The sequence below is a fragment of the Venustampulla echinocandica genome (genome assembly GCF_003357145.1).
Source record: "Venustampulla echinocandica strain BP 5553 chromosome Unknown scaffold_6, whole genome shotgun sequence".
NCBI lineage: Eukaryota > Fungi > Ascomycota > Leotiomycetes > Helotiales > Pleuroascaceae > Venustampulla > Venustampulla echinocandica.
The window spans coordinates 841312-861359 of record NW_022474211.1 but is presented as its reverse complement, the minus strand read 5'-3'; the positions used below and the strand labels follow the sequence as shown (position 1 = coordinate 861359).

Below are 20048 nucleotides of genomic sequence, written 5' to 3'. Positions count from 1 at the left end.
TAGCCTTCCATGGTCATTTTTGGAAAAGTAACTTATATATCCTTCAATAAGATAAAGTCACAAATGACTCCTACCGTTATTCTTATACGGCATGCACAAGCTCTTCATAGCCAGTTTGCCCCCTTGGTTTGAGACCGCAATAGCTAACCTTAATCAGATACCTCTCATAAGTCTTCCCATGCTCCTCCGTACTCGGCTTTTGACTCTAAGCTGATATTTCCAACGTGACTATTCCCTTCATGATCCTCCGCTCACTGACTTAGGATACGATCAGTGTGCGGAGCTCGCAGGATGTCTTCAGAATGAGCTTCCGATGGGTCCGAAAATTGACCTTGTTGTCGTGTCGCCAATGCGTCGAAGTCTTCAAACGGCACAACGGGGTTTAGGATGGCTGATGGATCGCGGTGTCCCCGTTGTGCTCCGTCCCGAATGGCAGGAGAATTCGGCAAAGCCTTGCGGTACTGGGACTGACATCCAAGCGATGAAAGAGGAATGGCCACAGTTCGACTGGGCTACGGTTGACCCTGAGTATCCCAACAAGACTGGGCTGTATAGGTCCTCCAGAACTGCTCTAACCCAACGAGGGATATGTGCGAGAAAATGGTTAAGAAGTAGGCCGGAGAAAGTGATTGCGGTGGTCTCTCATGCCGCATTTTTGAGGATTGGGGTTAGTGGCAAGCGATATGGAAACGCAGATTTCAGGATCTTCGATTTTGCGGACGGGGATGACCAAGTTGGCGGGAGATTGGTAGAATGGGAGTTGACTAAGAAGAATGGTGGTGGGTTAGGCAAGTCGCCTCACGGGTCGTGTCTCATCGGATCTGGGTCCTATCCTGAAGAATATGAGAGGGACATCATACAACTTTTCAATGAGAGCCCGATATAGGAGTGAGCTGATAGCTTCCAAAGGAAATAAAACATTTCAATGGCTTTTCAGAGGCTATTCTGCGACATTACCAAATTATTTGGAGTGTGCCAGCGCCAATGATGCAATGCCTCATCCAAACCGCCGGTGTTGGGCACGACTAGTACATAGAGGGGACGACTGCCTCGTTGAGCCATTCCAGGATATATAGACAAGGCTCCAGATCAGAACCAGAGACTGAACATCAACTTGAGCGTAGCAAAACTCTCCCATCCCCAACAGGATTAGGAGTCGGGTATTCATACACGGAATGCTGTATGCCCCAGATGAGAAAGGATAGAATTACCAGGTTCATAGCAATCTTTAGCCCCAAACCGTGTTTCATAGACTGTAGAAAACCATGTTCATTCCAGCGACATGTTTGGCTGTGGCCTCAAAGTTCACCTGAATTCCAACCGGCCCATGGTGCCTATGAGGAATAACAGGTGAAAATACCACAGTCCGGCTTGGTGTGATACCGAAGCCCGGAGTTTCAGCTTCACAAATCACCACTTAGCGAGATCATTAGGAATTGTAGGAGCAATGCAGCAGGTACAATCCCGGTCAGTCTGGTTGGCTGCTAAATAATATCACGTGTTTGATGTTCGAGAAAACAGAGCTCGGGCGGCAAGTGCAAGTGAAAGTGTAAGTGTAAGATACCCAAACACTTAAAACGCGGGTTGAGGAACCGTTGTGATGAGGCCTGTGATTTGTCTCGACTGCATGGTCGCATTTGTGGCTGTGTGGCTGCGGTGGCTCTGAGCCCGGCTTCCACTGGTTGGTCCGTTGGAAACCAGCAGCCCTCCAGAGCTCTCAGCTCGGCTACTACATGGGGTGGAAACTCTACGGAGTAGGCCCATGGATTATTGTTCTATTCTGTCCTTGTGTTTCTAGAGCCCGGTGCAATAATAGCACGAACGAGAAGCATTTCTAGCATTCGAATTCCTTGGCGGGAGGGACGAAGTAGGTATCAAGAAAATCTATTGGAATGAGATGTCACAAACCATGGAGGCAGCATGAGTGCAGACTCGTCGTGTAAGTACATACCTGATGATCTTCTGGTGCTAACGCCAGCTAAGTCCGGTTCTGCTTACGCCGACTACCCACTTTCAGACCGGCAGGGTGTTTCCAGGGCCAACTTCAATCAATTTGTCCTCCATCGGCGACACAGCTTGATTGACTGAGCTTGGTTCGAGAAATGAAAGAGAGACCGTTGCACATTGCACACGCAAGAGAAAAGATGGAAAACGGCTCTCCTCCGTCCGTACAGCACGTAGTACTTGCATCGTGCTCCTGGGCCTTGGTTTGAGGGTTGTGGACTCTGGAGCGGTCGGAAAAGGATGGTCGCCCTGTACTTCCCTTCCTAGTGTTGGATGGTATCGTCGAATCAAGCCACACTCTCTCCGTTCCCCTTTGGGAGCTCAGCTGCCACTGCGGTACCTCAAAGCTTAGAAGAGACCCCCAAATGGGGCAAGATAATTGATCACCTTCGCCACCCCCAAAACAAGCCAAGGCGACCATCTCTGCGGCCTAAACACCGCCGCGTTAATCCCAAGCGATAGCAAAGGCGAAGCAGTGCTCGGGAAGAATAATGGCGGCGGTCTTCACAAGGGCCTTGGTACGAAGTAGTGGCTCAGAAGTTGGGTTCGTAGAGGCGGTTTATGTGCTGGGCGAAGTGCAAAGTACAAAGTATAATAATAATTATTGTATGTCCGGGAGAGTCGTCCCAGGCACCGAAACCCGTACTCGGTCCTAGCGTCGACTGGCGATGGCAATGGGTGAATGGGGCTGTGTGCTTTGCTGTGTCATCCAAGTCATCGTGGCTGCCGTCTCCGAGCGAGGAACACTTCTCAACGTCAGATGCCTGCAGCTAACTAACTCTTTTACTTTCCATCTCGTCTTGCACCTCCTACAGGCCTGATTGTGATTGTAGATGTGCGCCGATGGGCCATTGAACCGTACCAGCTCGGCCTACAAGCTACAACTGCATAAAACTTCCAATTCTCTCGCCATCTTGATTGTTCCGGGAATCCCAAAGCTGCGCGCAAGCCCGTTCCGCGAGTCCAGCGGCGATATAGCAAATCAAGCTGCGCATTACTGGTAGGCTCGATTCCTCCTTAAGAATTATGCTGTGAGTGGGTTTTGACTGAAAACCAGAATCTTTTACGACCCACCGTACAATTCCCACCCCTCAGCTCGCCAGTGTCGCGGAGACCTGAGATGCAGCGTTGACGATACGCAGCAGCACTTCCAGAGTCACACCTCAAATTGGGCCCCGAGTGATATACATATTTTATTCGCAAAGGCGCAAAGCATAGAATAATACTACATGGCCTCGGAGCAATCTGTTGTGCCAGGAGCTCCTCGTCTCAGCGCGAACCCGTCAGAGTCCGAAAGCACTCCCACCACAGAGACTATTTCTCACCCCACCTCAGACGCGACACGAACAAAGTCTCTCAAACGAAGTCGCGCGGAGCAGTCGCAGAACAGTACGACTTTGTTCCCGATCGCAGATAGTGGGAGGGGGTTTTCTCCGTCGCCGAAGTCGCCGCGGTTCAAGGGCACATTTACTTCGGGCATCTCGTCCGTTGAACTGACTGGAGCTGCAGCCTTGGCCGATGAGCAGCGGGAGCGGGAGCAAATTCAAAGGGATCAACAAGGCGCGATGAGCGGGAATCCGTCCCACCAGGCACTTACTTCGCTCGTGGCCGGGGGTGGAGCTGGCATGAGCAAGCCTCAAGATGCGCCAGTAGCCACAACAAGCATGAGCGAGGGCATGTCAGCAGTTGCAAATGCCATTTCAATCCCTAGCCCGATGCAATCTGATGACAGGTCTGAAATTAGCCCAGCAAGTATTGCCACACTTGGGAGTATAGGTAGCACGGCGCAAACGGCAATAGCTGGTTCAACAACAGTTGCTAGCCCGCAATCGTTGACAAATGCCATTGAGGCAGAGAACCGGGAGAACCGAATGGGTAACGAGACCCAGATACATGCTCAAGGGGATGAGCCACCTTCAAACCGTGCGCTCACATTTCCTGGCAACGTTCTTGGTCAACCAGACCCTTCGCGAGCTCCTCCACGGGGATTAAGCCTACCAATGCCGGGCCAGCAACTTGCCCCTAGATCTCCATCACAGAAGAAACACAAATGTCCGTATTGCGAGACAGAATTTACGCGTCACCATAATCTCAAAAGCCATCTTTTGACCCACAGCCAAGAAAAGCCCTATGTCTGCCAAACGTGCAACATGCGATTCCGGAGACTACACGATTTAAAACGCCACACAAAATTACATACTGGCGAACGCCCTCATATTTGCCCTAAATGCGATCGCAAGTTTGCTCGAGGCGATGCGTTGGCGCGTCACAGTAAAGGTCAAGGCGGCTGTGCTGGAAGGAGGGCCAGCATGGGTAGTTTTGGCGGTGACGATGATCTTGAAGGCTCTGCTGGGGATGGTGACGAAGGAGCCATGGACGGCGTGATGTACACGAATGGAACATCACACCCTAATGAAGCTGAAATGACAGAAGAAGAACGCCGAAGGTTTAGCCTCCCGAGTATCAAAACACAACATGTGAGCGGACACCAAGGAGGCGCTGATAATTTTGCTCAACATTCGCGGACTTATCCCCCTTCTGGGCCCAGGCATGGGCAACCTACAGGAGGCTTATATCCGCCAGTTGCAGACCGAGGCGGAACTTCAAGTACTGGCACCTCTCCAAGTATGCAGAACAGTGGCAGCGGTCATACTCCAAATACGAGTATATCCTCTTTACCGCTCAATACCGCAGGGAGCTCAATGTATTCGCAAAGTGGGATGACCGAGAGTCCTAAGCCTTTGAGCCCGTCTGGCATGCATGCGTATCAACTCGGGCATGATCCATCCTCAATCAATAGGCAAAGGTCACCTAGTTTGACCACCCAGTTCCAGCAACAACACTTTGGCCGACGACAATCCGGGAGGTCATCACCGCCAGGCATGTCACTTCCATCCCCGCATACCTCGCACGGCCCCACACTTCCTGCGCTGGCAGGTCTAGCGCCTCCGGATCAGAGATACACACTATCAAGCCAAGCATCCAGCCAACAAAACCCTACCAACGGCTCTCAAGGTGGCCAGCAAGCGCAACAAACATCTGGGTCTCCACCTCCCAATACTACGTACCATCAGCCCTCACAAGGCTCCAGTGCTGGTCGAACTCTTGCCAGCGGCCCCGCTAATAACCAAGGCAGTGCAAATAACGACAACAGCACCAATCTCTTTGCTGGTGGCGAGCGAGTTGTATTAGCCTACGTCCAGACGCTGGAAGATAAGGTCAAACAGCTGTCAGACAAGATCCAGGTGATGGAAAATACGGAGAAGAGTCAGGAAGACAAGATCAATCGGCTTTCCGAGGAGACCTTCTCCCTTAGAAATCAACTCCATGCCCAGAATCAACCTCAGCACCAACCAGCTTCGGGACATTCGTAACAATAATACCCGTAGGGCGCAAATACACGACCGCGTCTTATGGGCAGTCATTTTGGGTCCTCTCTGTATGGCGTAGGGCTGCGAAAATTTGATGTAACGATAGACATCAGACATATACAACTTTTTGGGTACGGACTCCGGTCGATTTGAGGGGCAAATCAGGAGTTTTGGGAATAATTTTGCTTTGGCGCAGCCTCAAAAGATCCTTGCCAGTATACCCACTGGCTTTCTGTCGTTTCTGGCCTTGATGACTTCTTATTTTCCTCTTTTGACGAGCTGGCAAAATTTCAACAGTGCTACAGATAGCCCGAGCAGAATTGTACTATAAGTTAGGGCCCTTTATATATTGTGGCAAGAGAATGGTTTTCTATGGTGGTAGTCTAGAACCTGGCCTGGGCCAGTGTGTCTCTAGGTGTTATTCCACCAGAATGTTGTTAGGTACCTAGGTACTTCCCAGTCCTGTACCTCACGTGACTAGCGCCGCCTTTTGCTTTGGTAGGCCCAGCTCAAGTTTGCTCATCCTACCGCAATAGAATTTGTTCGGGTCATTTCAAGGAGAAGATTTACCTGATGAATATACCAATCCTATTTTACTCCCCGCACCTCTCAAATCTGGAGAATTTCAAAACACAATCAACCACATCCAAGTATCATTTTTCTTACCAACAATAACCTCGGATCTAAACGGATCAGGTGGGCTAATCGTAGAGTTCTATATATTTTCGTACTTGTACTCGGTTGGCGATGTCTTTAATCCAAGGCTCTATTTCTCTTAGATTGCTTTGGGAATGGCTGCCCTGGTGGCATGCCTTTTGATCTCGACTTTGCTTTGTGGTTCAGGTTGTGCTATGGGTAACTACTTTGATACCATACTTGTGGAGCTTATACTTTCCAATGAATTGGTAAGCTCCATTGAAGTGTCCGTGATTTGCTCATTACCTGCTTCAAAGACATCAAGCTCACCTGCTGAGGTCTTCCTCGTTGCTGACACACTCTTTCTATTGGGGGGCCCTTCTTGAACTTGAGTCTAACCACCGATGGATCTGCTTCAATAGTACTATGATTTGAAGTAGCCCTGGTTAACTAATCAACATGCTCAGGGGCTTCGAGCGTAGCTTAAATTATTGCAGCAACTGCTCAAGTCTAAAGGTGGGAATGGAAAACGCTTATGTCGACATTTCCATGTGAGATGGCCGTCATATTCGAAAATATATCCACATTGCGTTTGTCGCACCTTCAGTTAGTTAGTTAGTTGGCCAAAGGAAGTTTTTATACCATCTAAATAGTAGAGGCTATAGTTGATTTATTAGATTCTCCCAATGAGAAGATTGAAGATCGGCACTAGCAACAGGATCGTTGTGAGTTAGCGTTTGGGTTTTTGGAAAGGTTCCCAGCAAAGTACTTCCCTGAGGGTACACTACCTCGTGATTGCAATTTTACGTTCCTCCGACTCCCATGTCAATAACCAGAAAGATACATCCTAGAGAGGTAATTATCTACTTACCCTTTTACCAATCGCACATGAATAGTTCAATCTACTACGATATCAACTCGGACGAGTTACTTTTAGATCCCAGCCTCCGGTTGCAGCTCATCAACTGCTCGGCCGCTCAGAATAAACATCCCAATATCACCTAGGAAAGTAGTCTGCAAAGGTGGCTTAGCCATTAAAAGAGTCTATTTGCGTCCTTGCCCTACTTCGATACCTCTTCAGCGTTCGCGACGGATCTATTATTCCCCTCCCTCCTTATCTAACCTGCATCTAAGCCTAACAGTCAATCGAGTCTTTAATGCTCATAGTGCTTTCCCAGCCCCCAATACTTTATTGTATGCTTGGCGTCTAATAAGAAAACATGCTACAAGCATTAAAAAAGAAATAGGGGAAGGAAAAAAAAGGTTCTATAGGGAATCGAACCCTAATCCCCGGAAGATTTTAATATCAGAATCCGATGTGCTAACCATTACACCATAGAACCGCACAAATTGTCTAAAAGTTTTCCTATCTCGAATAATAAAGGGTTTTCATCAATTCATCAAGCGAGCCACTTATTCCAAGATTTAGCCCGTTTTGAGCCAGGGGGCTAGGCAATTTAGAAGCTAAGTTGACTCAGCAGTATCCACTAGTGATCCATTTCTGACACAATAATCGCATGTGATGCGCTCCCAACCCCGGCAAGAGCCGCGCACCAAATTCGAGGAACGTCATACACGTCTAGGTAGTACCCTCGGTACCTTTTCCAACGATGTAAGCCTTGGTTTTCTCTTCCTAAGGGGCCACAACCTTCTATTACATCGTGAACTCGTCTTCCGAGTAGTCGCTATTGACCTCTTGACCTGGAATATCCGACTGTCCACTTCAGTTGGTTTTCAGGAACGGCCAACAATGGCTGACGTTGTCTCCAGTTCTGAACCCTCCAAACCTGGAGAACGCACGAAGAAACACCTCTCGCCGAAAAGTTATGCCGCAGCGGCCTATGAAGGCGCCCCAGTTGTAGATGGCGCAAATTGGTGGGGTGAGAAGACTGGTAGAAGCGCGACTGATACAAACGGCGATGGGTCCTTTCATCCAAAGCCGTCGCGGCATAAGATTCTGAAGATTGTGCCACCGGATTCACAGGATAAGAGAGAAACCCATCCGCAGATTGATAGAGAAGAACCAGCGCATGCGTACTCAGGAACAGTATAGTATCCTGCACTGCATACCCCGCTCACGATTGCTAATGCTTCTCAGGACCTCGACAGCATGCCGAAAAGCCCCTCTCAGCATAAAGATCGAAGATCTGAGTCTCAGAAAACCAATGGATTACATGACGGTGCTAAATATGGCAAGAGGACAGAATCATCTAACGGGATCAAGACTACGAAGAACGGCAAAGCGAACATTAAGACCCATAAACCTTCCAGGGAGGAGCGTCTGGCCAGTGGCAAGATAGCAGGCCAACGATGGCAGACCAGTCCGATTCGATGGGCGCCTCTGAATATTCCGCTACAGAGAAGACTACAGACTCTAGTAGTGCTGTTGCATACACTCTCGATAGCCATTTGTTTGTCGCTGTTCTGGTTCCTCTGCGCTATACCACTATTCTGGCCTCTGATTATACCTTACCTGATATATATGCTGGCATCAAACGCACACACCTCAGGGACACTAAGCCACCGCTCAGAATTCCTAAGGCGATTGCCAGTATGGTCGCTCTTTGCATCCTATTTCCCGGCAAGGTTACACCGAACTCAGGAGCTCTCTCCCACGAGGAAATATATATTTGGATATCACCCTCATGGAATCCTTTCGCTTGGTGCGTTTGGCGCCTTTGCAACAGAAGCGCTAGGGTTTTCCCAACTCTTCCCGGGGATTGTAAATACAGTTTTAACACTTGATGCCAACTTTCGAATTCCTATATACCGGGACTACCTCCTAGCGTTGGGCGTAGGCTCGGTTTCCAAGGAATCATGTGAGAACTTGCTTTCCAAAGGAGGGCCTAATAAGGTATGATAGAGCCTATTATATCCATGCGGCCAACTGTTTTTCTAATGTTGGCTATAGGAAGGAATGGGCCGTGCGATTACCATCGTTATAGGGGGCGCACACGAGTCTCTAGGGGCACAGCCCCACACTCTGAGACTTGTCCTCAAACGCCGCAAGGGATTTGTCAAGATGGCAATTCGCACAGGGGCAGACCTAGTTCCGGTATTGTCGTTCGGAGAAAATGACCTCTATTATCAGTCCAATTCCGAATCACATCCCAAAATCCACAAAATCCAGCTATTAATGAAAAAGGCGTTTGGCTTCACCATCCCTTTATTCCATGCAAGGGGTGTTTTCAATTATGATGTAGGGCTTATGCCATACCGACGGCCTTTGAACATTGTGGTTGGAAGACCAATCATGGTCGTCCAGTCCTCAAAGCCTACCGTGGAGGAGGTCAATCGCGTGCATGAGGAGTATATCCGGGAACTGGAGAGGCTATGGGATTCGTACAAGGATGAGTTTGCTCCTAATAGAAAGGAGGATATGCAAATCCTTGAATGAAAGTATGTTTATTAGGTCTGGGCTTTCAAGTCATAACACGTGGTGGAATGTGGTTCGATTCTCAAGGGGATATAGGCGGGAGTCTACGGCCTCAGGGGAGGTCATGAAATCTTTCAAACAACAAGGGCATTCTGGGTTAGCTAGGAAGTGCAATATGTAATGTCGTGGAGGCTCATTCGATTTCAGGGTTTCATGGGCCGGAATCAAAGGGTGGAGGTATCACGCCATGTATATGGCAGTAGGAGAGTACTTACACCGTGTAACGAATAGGGCTTTGTAATTAGCGTGTACCACATGGATATTAGCTACCTCGCAATCTATTGCTTAACTAGCTTGAGCCCCAAAATTGTATATTTAATAATGCTGTGAAAGCAAAGTTGGCCAGCTCTTAATAACTGCACATTACAACGTACAATCATGACATGATTGTGGGAACGAACACGAACACGAGTACGATACCTATACGAAGACGAAAAGAAGGCCATATCGTGGCGACGCTAGACCTAAATTGTCCGCAGCCTTGGCAATCAGGGACACGCCAACCGACGCCTGGAGATTACCCTCCTTTCCCCAAAAATAAAATAGGACATTTAAAGTCAACCCCTAAACCTGCAACTTCAACGATATAATATCGCCAACCTCACACCTGTTATATTCCTCGACGCCAACACCGGCGTCGCATTCTGTGTGAGATGGGTTTACTTGAACAAATTACCGGCCCTCTGGCCCAGCAGGCCGCGCAGCGGGGCACTGGTGTGGTTGTCGCAGCTGGATTCGCCGCGTTTATCGTCGTCTCTGTGATTCTCAATGTGCTCAGTCAATTGTTACTGAAGAACCCCAATGAGCCTCCGGTCGTCTTCCACTGGTTCCCGGTTATTGGCAGTACCATCACATATGGCATGGATCCTTATACGTTCTTCTTCAATTGCCGTGCAAAGGTTAGTTGTCCCAAGTGTTGGAGCGGCGAATCGGCACTGATAAGTGTTTAGTATGGTGATGTCTTCACGTTCATTCTACTTGGGAAGAAGACTACAGTCTATCTTGGACGACAGGGCAACGACTTCATCCTGAATGGCAAACTTAGGGATGTTAATGCCGAGGAAATCTACACGGTATTGACCACTCCTGTTTTTGGGACGGATGTGGTGTATGACTGCCCGAATTCGAAGTTGATGGAGCAAAAGAAGGTATGTGATTGATAGGGTCTAATCAATATTCTGGATATATGCTAACATCAGTCACACAGTTTATGAAAATTGGCCTAACAACTGACGCATTCCGATCCTACGTTCCTATCATTCAAGGTGAAGTCGAAACATACCTAAAGCGATCATCCGAATTCAAAGGCCAAAAAGGAACTGCCAATATCCCAAACAGCATGGCAGAGATTACCATATATACCGCATCGCATTCTCTTCAAGGCAAGGAGGTCAGGGATCGATTCGACTCTTCATTTGCCGCCCTTTACCACGACCTTGACATGGGATTCAGCCCAATCAACTTCATGCTTCACTGGGCTCCTCTCCCTCACAACCGCGCTCGCGATCATGCTCAACAAACTGTTGCGAAGACCTACATGGAGATTATCGCACACCGACGTGCTGGAAACGAAAAGGAGAAGAGCGATATTATGTGGCAGTTGATGCGCTCGACCTACAAGGATGGCACTCCTGTCCCGGATAAGGAAATCGCACACATGATGATTGCACTTCTCATGGCTGGCCAACATTCATCGTCATCGTCAAGCTCCTGGATCATGCTCCGTCTCGCTTCTCGACCAGATATTATGGAGGAACTCTATCAAGAGCAGATCCGGGAACTTGGGCCGGATCTCCCGCCTCTCAGATACGAAGACCTCTCGAAGCTTACTCTTCATAATAATGTGCTGAAGGAAGTGCTGCGACTGCACACTCCCATCCACTCGATCATGCGGAAAGTCAAGACGCCAATGCCAGTTGCCGGAACCAAATTTGTCATCCCTACCTCCCACGTGCTTCTCGCATCCCCTGGTGTTACAAGCCGCGACTCCGACTACTTCCCCAATCCTCTTATGTGGGATCCTCATCGCTGGGATGATGGCTCAAGCGGAGTGGTTGCGACCGATGTTGAGGAGGAGAAGTTCGATTACGGCTATGGCCTTATCAGCAAAGGAGCCAAGAGTCCATACCTACCATTCGGCGCTGGCAGACATCGGTGCATTGGTGAGCAGTTTGCGACTGTACAGCTCGTAACGATTATGGCCACGATAGTCCGTCATCTCAAGCTCCGGAATGTCGATGGGAACAAGGACGTGGTTGCTACCGATTATTCAAGTTTATTCTCGCGGCCAATGGCGCCCGCTGTGGTTCAATGGGAGAGGAGGGATAATGAATAAGGTATTGTATATTATTTGTAAGGAAGGAATGGAAGGATCGACAGCATAACTCGGCGTTTCGGGTTGTGGGGGGAAATACAATTATAAACTAATTCCATACTATACCTAATTCAAGAACCTTAAAATGAAAATGAGGGGTCACCTACCAAGAGCAAATTGACCCGTAAGTGATTCCGGCGTTTCTTTCTTCACGTGGCGATGAATCAATTCTACAATGACCACGTCAGCAGTTGAAAATGGGACAAGATTTGATGAGAGAAGGTTAGTAAACCACGGCAACTCAGATTTGCAGCTTAAAGAAAGGCAGATTCTCAGATTCTATGGCAATAAGGATAATCCCGAGGTTCGTCTCGCCACTCCGTACTCGTACTTCTCCTTTTTGCTAAATATCCTCACTTGGCTAAGCAGCCGAGCGCCGAGCGTTGCGGGAGGGGCGGCGCCTCAACAAAAGCGGCCCCAACATCACCCGCAATTCTGTATTCAAGATCCATCTTCTTTTCATACAACTCCTCGTGGCGACATTATATTAATGCTCGACAGAATTGCTCTCCTTTATACCACGCCATGTAGCTCACAGTCATCAGCGATCCACGCCTATAGAATAAATACTTCATCCCCGATAATTCCGCCCCCTCGGGGAAACCTCTTGGAAGACGCGCCTCTGGAAACCCCACTTTGGTCGCATTATATGACGGCGCCGCCCATTGAACCGCTCAATCGATAGATACCTTGGTGCACAATGCCGTGCACGAATCGACCCTCTTTAGCGGTGGACAGTTGCGATGATATTGCTACAGCGAACGCCAGCGGCGCAGACTGTCCAAGTCCCAATCCGGCGTATCGCCGGAGACATTCGTCATTCCATCCCCGGCGAAAGAGTTTCTTAGAGACCGCAATGGAGGGGGAAGAGGGGCTGCTGTTAAAGGTATGCTTATACTGGCTTGCAATAACCCTGCAGCCCACACAATGCTAACTGCGCCCAAGGTCGATATGTTCCTATCCGAATTAGAACGACGATTAGACTTCCTAGAAAGTTACGAGCATATGTGTTTCGATTCAAGCATATCACGGGCTTATGCGACATTAAATGCAGTGCGAGCGAGATGCTCGCAAGTATCTGGAGAGATGATAGGTGCTGGAAGACGGAGGGCAAAGGTCATGGTCGAGACGGTGGAATCCCGATATCAGGACGCCATGGCCGCCAAGGAGACGTTGAACGAGAAGGTACACGAGGGTATCTTTCTTCTGGAGAAAATGCTCTCGGACTTCGAGGCCAAAGCTCTCAAGATGCGCGAACAAGGCTTTGCTAGCGCCGCTGGGAGTCTTATGGACGAGGGCCGAAAGGTTGTCGATGGGAGCTTCGAGCGCGCGCGTGAGGTGATCGATGAAGGGATCGAGAGGGCCATCAAGGCCACCGAGTCTCTGGAGGAACATATTGAGGCCGCCATTGCGAGGGCTCGGGAGCACGGCCTCATCAAATACGAGGACCTCCCCATCCCCTGGAGAGTCAACCCGCACATCGTCAGAGGCTATCGGTTTTCGGATTCAAAGATTGAATGCGTACGGTCTATATTTGGAATCTCGAATGAGTCAGTTAACATCTGGTCTCACGCAATAGGCCTCATGATAGTCCTGGCTATCGCATTCTACTTCTATCCCACGAGCGTCAATTTCTCAGTTAGCACCAAAACCGACGTATTCATCGCGGCGGTCTTCTTCTTCGCCGCCTGCAAATGCCTCGTCTGTAGCACAATGTGGCATACCATGAATAGCGTGGCCGACCAAACGCTCCTGGAACGATTCGCGTGCGTGGATTATACGGGAATTTCACTCCTGATCGCTGCTTCGATCATGACAACAGAGTACACGGCTTTCTATTGTGAACCGATCAGCCGGTGTATATACATGGCAGCCACTGCCACCCTTGGAGTTGGTGGAGTTATCCTCCCGTGGCATCCAACGTTCAACCGCTCTGATCTAGCTTGGGCTCGTGTAGCATTCTACGTGACCTTGGCAGCGACAGGTTTTGCGCCTATAGCACAACTCAGTCTCACACGCGGTGCGGACTGGGCTTGGGAATTCTATGCTCCCATCACAAAAAGCGTCACGGTCTACCTGGTCGGCGCCTTAGTCTACGCGAGCAAGGTGCCAGAACGATGGTTCCCCGGTGCTTTTGATTACTTTGGGGGGAGCCACAACCTGTGGCATCTCGCTGTTCTGGGCGGCATCCTTTTTCATTATATGGCCATGCAACAGTTTTTTGCTTTCGCCTTTGCAAGAGCTGAAAACGGGTGCACGGTTTTTTGATAGATTTTCTAGACGCATAGGATAGAGTCTGGTTTGGATGAGAATCATGACTTGACGCGACATAGCATAGCGATGATAGTACCATTGCACATTACATTAGAGAAGGTCGTCGGCCCTGCGGGTCGCCCCTTAACAGTACATACTTCATATTCGATGAATATTCTTTTTTTTTCCAAACTCAAAACTGTATATAACTGTGGAATCGAAGACCACCACTATTGAGGAAATTGTGATGTGATTTGTTGAAGCTCATTCATTGATTCCATGCATCTCCAGCCAGAGAAATTCAAGCTTTACTATGCCGAGTTATCCGTCATGGGCCTAGATCCCTCTATGTCTCAATGGCTTTCTTATACATCATTTTCTTCCACTTAAAACCTTTAGACTATTGAAGCAAGCAAGGTGCCAAGCTATTTTCTGAAGTGCGAGAGCTAGGTAGGCGCAGGGCTATCTAAGACATAAATAAAGCCGTTCAAAGACACCACATCATCTAAGACATAGATAAACTATCTAAGACAACTACTATCACCACCATCTCCCTATCTCCCTCCCTCCCTTGATTATTCACACACAGGACCGCCACGCGTCCTAAACCCAACTGTACACCCCGATTTCCTTTCCCAGCCAAGGGCAATATATAGAGATGCAGCAGGGCTGTCAATATATGTTTTACCCTCCCCCTTTCGCTCTCTCCCCCTTACTCTTCGCGGTCAATTATACAGCGGGAGGGGGTTATCAGCCTGGCTGGCCGAATGCGACCTGTAGCCCCCTTTTTTTCCTTTTTTGTATAGATATTGAAGTTTATATATTCGTACGTTGTTCGCATGGAAATTTCATAAATTAAAATTAAACAAACATCTTTGAGATATTCATCAGTTCATACTTTCAACTCACAAACTCTCCATCCCTAATATATCTCTCCTGCACAATTCATTACCAACCACCCCTCATATAATCTCCATCTCCAATATCCTCACCCGCTCTCTCCACCATATCCACCACAATGAAAACCTTCACCATCCCCAGTCTCGCAGTGCTCTGCCTCGCCAACCTCGCCCTCGCAGACTACACCCTCCACAGCCCGCTCCCCGACCCAACTCTCAAACGGGGCTACCAATCCTGCCCAAATACCTACGGCGGAGGATCAACCATCTGCGGTGATCCGCTCACCAGCCATTCTTGCTTTGATCCCACGCAGGGCCAGGTTCGTCACTCTCCTCCCCCCTCTCGCCAACAAGAGCTAACTTAAAGCTTGCAAAATAGACGTGTTGCCCACATGACAACGGGTACTGCAACTTAGGTGAGGTGTGCGCACCTGTTGCGGGGTTTTGCTGCCACGTTGTACGTCCTTCCACTCACCCTTCGCTCGCTTCTTCCTCCCCTTACCTACTTAAGCAAGATATCGTGGATCTGACATTGTGTACCCCGCAGGATGAAACTTCACTAGCCTGCGCCCTACGCTTGAATTTCACACTTGGAATTGAAGTTGGAGTTGGGGTTGGAGTTGGGGTCTCACTTCCCGAGCCTAATACCCCCTCCTACCCCCCCTCCTATCCCCCCTCCTACCCCGCCGCTCCATCCAGCATCGCCTTGATCCATGAGGTAACGGCAATCCCATCGTCGTTCTCCACCACAACAACACTATCATCCTTCTCCACTGCTACCGTCAGCGTCTCGGAAATTTCCAGCTCCGCGTCAACGTCTGTCTTCCAAACGTCGGGACAGGGGCTCGTGCAAAATGAGGCGAACGCGAATGCGGTATCGGGTGCTATGCCTTCGTCGACAGCTTGTGTTCGTCCCACGCGGACGGGCGTGACGCCTCAGCTTACGGCGGCGGGGAACTCTACTGTGTGGGTTGCAGGCGTTGCTGGTGGTGCTACTGCTAGTGGTACTCCTCCACCGACGACGGGTGATACCGTGCCCCAGGTGCTGCTTACGGGTGCGGCTGGAAGAGGGAGGGCAGAGGGAGTTGGCGGGTTGGTCTTGGTGGTGGGGGTGATGGGACTAGTGATGTTGATTTAGGGGGGTTTGAAAATAAAAAATATTAGGAGGGTGATAATGGGTGGATATGGATATGGAGGGTATGTGTTGTAATATAATATTAGTTAATCGTAATAGTAGGGTAGTAGGGTTCTTGTGAATGAGTTTATATTTATTTTATCTCTCATCCTGGTTGGTGGATGTTTTTATCTGCTTGCTCAGTTTGTTTTATATAAACAATGCAGAATGGATACTACTTTTTGTAGAAATCTATAATTCTAGCCCTTGGCTCATTCTGGGCCATTCGACACACAGCATCTTGCTGTGTGGTACCACAGACGGTGGTGGTCTTGATCTCTCGTCCTCGCACCGAGGGGCGGCACGTGAGAGGCGCGGCGTGACATGCACCTAGGTAGGGCGGAGCGGGCCGGGGGTTTGCTGGTATAATAAATCGTTCAACGTAGGTCATCGCACGCCTCCATCGGTATCGCTACTGGTAGACGGCCGTGGCTGGTGCTTCAGTCTCGATCGTAGAATCTCCAAGACTGCTCTCTCCTCCGTACCCAAAGAAAGCCACTCGGGAACGAAAATACCCACATCGTTAATCATGAGAGATGCCTTGTCATGAGTGCAGTAGATGTCGCCGTGTCCGTTGCTCCTCACGCCCTCTAGCTCCTCAATAGTGTCGTTGGGGCGGGCGGTGCCGAGGTCTAGGGGAGTCCACCAGTATGTAGGGAACTGTCTCTGGATGTTGTTCAGCACGCAGGCAACTGCCACCATCAGGGTGCTTCCGAGGAGGACCAGAGGTACCAGCATCCAGCCCAGGACGGTAATATCTGGCGTGGTGGCCGCGAGAAGGGCTGTGGCGCCGGCGGGTGGGTGAACGGTCTTGGTCAGGCCCATGAACGCAGAAGATATCCCCACGGCGAGGGCGCCCGCGATCCAGCGCAATTCTTCGAAATTCGCGTTCAGGTGGAAGAGCTTGGTGATGCTGACGCCGATGATGGCGGCGAAGGTCTGGCCGAGGATGACATTGCGCGGCTGGGCGAGGGGGGAATCGATGGTGTGGTATTCCAGGATGGCGGTTGCTCCCTGAGGACGGGGTGTATGTGGTTAGTTTTCCAGGACATACATGATCAATGAAAAGGTGAGAAGGGACAGATGAGCAAAAGAGAAGAAGGGAATTCCTACAAAGCTTGCAATGACCACGGGCACGCCATGGAACTGTATGGCCTTGGTGCGAAATACTGCTTCAACCACCATGAGCCCACAGAAGGCGCCGAGACAGGACCAGCACCAGACCAGCAGACTCCCAATGGGCGGGCGAGGGCTGGGCTTCGCCCGGTAGCCCAGCAGCCATGAGACGGGCGTGGGAAGGAGGTAGAGCCTTGAGCGAGGCACGAAACGGTTGATGTAGTCGTCTACATCGAAATCAAAGGCCGCGCCGCTCATTGATGCTGCTCCCAGAGATGCTGCTGGGCGCATTCCCCGCGTGTCCCGATGGCCCCCCTTTTTTTATTTATGAGTGTTCAGTCCTTTTTCGAGTGTGACCGCAAGCAAGCAAGCAAAGAAATACGTGAGACTGGTGAGTACGTGAGTCGGCAGCACATGGCATGGCAGAACCTGATAACATAACTCTCACTCTTCGCTTCGGGGTCCGCCAACGCCCATTTACTTATTACTCCGTACACTTATATACCTAGGTAGGCTTATAGGACGGAACCCAGAAGCCGCCACCGAAGAAACGAACAACACGGCGAACGGCGAACGACGAGCAAACGGCGGGGGGTGGGGACGCTAGACGGGGTGACAGATGAGGAGGATGTTGTATCTCCGGGGCTCAGGCGGATGCCAGCCGGCTACGGCAAGCAGGAAGAGGAGCCCAGCAGGTAAATAGTGATGAAGGGCAACATGGGGCCCTCTTTACCTCTGCTGCCATATCCGCAGAAGCGAAGCTTTTTCCAGCTTGGCGGCGTCGTTGTGATCGGGATGGGATGGGATGGATGGCGACAATGTGGGCGGGAGGGCGTGACATCCAACTCCAACGTCGTACTACTGTGCTACTGTGCTGCTACTATACGACTGGTACGACGCAGGAAACTTTTTCTGCTGACTGTTCACGTAATGGGTCGTAGGGGGCTTTTCGGTTACCATGCAGCATCGTTGGTCTGCGGAGACTATGACACATAGGAATCCAGAGACTGGCAGAGAATGCCGGAAACCACGGGTGCTGTGGCATGGTGCAGAGTTTGGTCGCTTTTGCTGGCCCGCTGAGTGGCCAGCAGCGCCCGTAAGCGTCGGCATCGGAGAGAGGTGGCGCAGGGGAAAGATTAGATTAGATTAGATCGGAGGGCCCTGTGGCCGCGGGTGGTGGTGAGGCTTGCGGTGGCCGTCGATCGGTGGTGCTTGGTGTGGCTGCTGTCGTGCGGAAGTGCTGGCGATGTGTGGTCATCCATATGTGATGCGACGGAGCCGCATCACATGTACCGCCAGTCGTCCAGTCGTGTGGTTAAGCTTGGTGGAGGAGAGCGGGTGCTGTCGCTCTCTAGTAACTTCGTACTACGGTCCCGGTGGAGTCCATGTATGTGCCTATACCGTATCCACTTGGACGGATATGTACATGTACATGTACCTCCACACGACGTGGGTACCTAGGTACATACCCTACCTGGGCACGCTGCACTGTACACAGCAGTAGTGTACATAGTACTGTACATAGTACATAGTACATAGTACTCTGCACTACTCTGCACGCTGCAGTCTCTGCGACTCCACGGTGGCGGGGTACCGAGAAATTTCCGAGGGACCCCTAATCCTCTTTCCGGAACCCCGATGATCAGCACTAGGGAGTCTCGAGTCTAGAGTCTGGAGTCTAGACAAGAGCGGGCGTCTCTGTTTTTCTTTAGGTACGTACCTCCTCCGTAGTCCTCCGTAGTCCTCCGCACCCCTTTCCGTACCCCCCCAGCAGCACCAGTACCACCCAGTACATGCAACAACAATAATTAAAACCACCCAAAAATATACTCGAGCAAGGAAGAACCGCTACAGCTGCCGTATTATTGGATTGGACTCTTGGACTCCTTGGATCCCTCAGGTCTGCCGGGTTTTGCAGCCCATGCCCAGTCCGTTCCCCGCGGCCATGCAAAGTGATTTTTCTCGGCGTCGTCACGCAATAAACCACCAACCTGACGTGGTACAATGGTACGAGGCGTTCCCGTGCCCGTACGACTTTGCTAAGACTCGAGCCAGCGATCAGCGAGAAGGGCTTAAGGATCTGAGCATGAGCCGACAATACGGAGGCAGCGACGCCTCTCACGGTAGGCCATCCGGGTACCTGCGCTTGCTGACCACGCTGAACCAACGCTGAACCAACGCTGACCACCACCGCCAGCCACGGCCGTTCAATTATCGCCGACAAAGAGGAGAAACCTCTTTTCTTCCTGCTCGAGCGTGGCCAAGCACCGACTTTTACGAAAGAACGAAGTACCAGCACCACCCGACTTTACCCGCCATCTATACCGGCCAATGACAATTTGCGCAAACTTGCAAAGCATTCAAATCTTTTTGCTTGCTCCGGGTCACGCTAATGCAATACTTTATATTTATTTATTGGGGGGGGAACGTGGCGGCCAGGTGCTGTCATAGTCGTAGGTAAAAAGAATACTTATGTACCGAGTACCTGCTGTACCGAGAGACTCGCCTCGCCCGAGCAACCAATACCGCTAAACGCAATCATGCTGACCTTCGAACCTCCTTCCGTCCTCGACGAATAATCCCCGATCTCAAGAAAACATTGCCTTCCAAAATTTACAAGTGAGGATCAAGTATAGGCAGGGCCCTTCCTGGAGGCATGTGGCTAGCGGAACTACGAAAATAGTCGGGCCCTCCTGGTCTCGACGACGATAACCCGTTTGGCTTCTTCTTCCTGGAAAAAAAAAGCATTTCCGGACGAAGTACAGGTAGGTCTAATCTATCTACT

At 50.2% G+C, this 20048-nt stretch overlaps 7 protein-coding genes across 7 annotated transcripts; 6 read left to right on the top strand and 1 right to left on the bottom strand.

The window, feature by feature from the left end:
- Window positions 1-313: 313 nt before the first annotated feature.
- Window positions 314-886, top strand: BP5553_07694 (Uncharacterized protein; the record flags this gene model as incomplete). The annotated part of the gene is made up of 1 exon (XM_032016317.1): window positions 314-886. One exon carries the CDS (start codon window positions 314-316, stop codon window positions 884-886), a length of 573 nt encoding a protein of 190 aa, XP_031867548.1.
- A 2347-nt stretch (window positions 887-3233) lies between these two features.
- Window positions 3234-5378, top strand: BP5553_07693 (putative zinc finger protein 771; the record flags this gene model as incomplete). Its single annotated transcript, XM_032016316.1, has 1 exon — window positions 3234-5378. The coding sequence occupies one exon, from the start codon at window positions 3234-3236 to the stop codon at window positions 5376-5378; it is 2145 nt and encodes a 714-aa protein (XP_031867547.1).
- A 2383-nt stretch (window positions 5379-7761) lies between these two features.
- Window positions 7762-9408, top strand: BP5553_07692 (uncharacterized protein; the record flags this gene model as incomplete). The annotated part of the gene is made up of 3 exons (XM_032016315.1): window positions 7762-8058; window positions 8110-8865; window positions 8923-9408. The coding sequence occupies 3 exons, from the start codon at window positions 7762-7764 to the stop codon at window positions 9406-9408; spliced, it is 1539 nt and encodes a 512-aa protein (XP_031867546.1).
- Window positions 9409-10100: 692 nt separating this feature from the next.
- Window positions 10101-11782, top strand: BP5553_07691 (Lanosterol 14-alpha-demethylase; the record flags this gene model as incomplete). The annotated part of the gene is made up of 3 exons (XM_032016314.1): window positions 10101-10346; window positions 10398-10595; window positions 10655-11782. The coding sequence occupies 3 exons, from the start codon at window positions 10101-10103 to the stop codon at window positions 11780-11782; spliced, it is 1572 nt and encodes a 523-aa protein (XP_031867545.1).
- A 739-nt stretch (window positions 11783-12521) lies between these two features.
- BP5553_07690 (putative IZH3 Implicated in Zinc Homeostasis, membran protein) lies at window positions 12522-14089 on the top strand (the record flags this gene model as incomplete). Its single annotated transcript, XM_032016313.1, has 2 exons — window positions 12522-12707; window positions 12767-14089. The coding sequence occupies 2 exons, from the start codon at window positions 12522-12524 to the stop codon at window positions 14087-14089; spliced, it is 1509 nt and encodes a 502-aa protein (XP_031867544.1).
- Window positions 14090-15092: 1003 nt separating this feature from the next.
- BP5553_07689 (uncharacterized protein) lies at window positions 15093-16111 on the top strand (the record flags this gene model as incomplete). The annotated part of the gene is made up of 2 exons (XM_032016312.1): window positions 15093-15293; window positions 15521-16111. 2 exons carry the CDS (start codon window positions 15093-15095, stop codon window positions 16109-16111), a joined length of 792 nt encoding a protein of 263 aa, XP_031867543.1.
- A 423-nt stretch (window positions 16112-16534) lies between these two features.
- On the bottom strand, window positions 16535-17554 carry BP5553_07688 (uncharacterized protein; the record flags this gene model as incomplete). Its single annotated transcript, XM_032016311.1, has 2 exons — window positions 16535-17161; window positions 17261-17554. The coding sequence occupies 2 exons, from the start codon at window positions 17552-17554 to the stop codon at window positions 16535-16537; spliced, it is 921 nt and encodes a 306-aa protein (XP_031867542.1).
- Between the last annotated feature and the right edge of the window lie 2494 nt (window positions 17555-20048).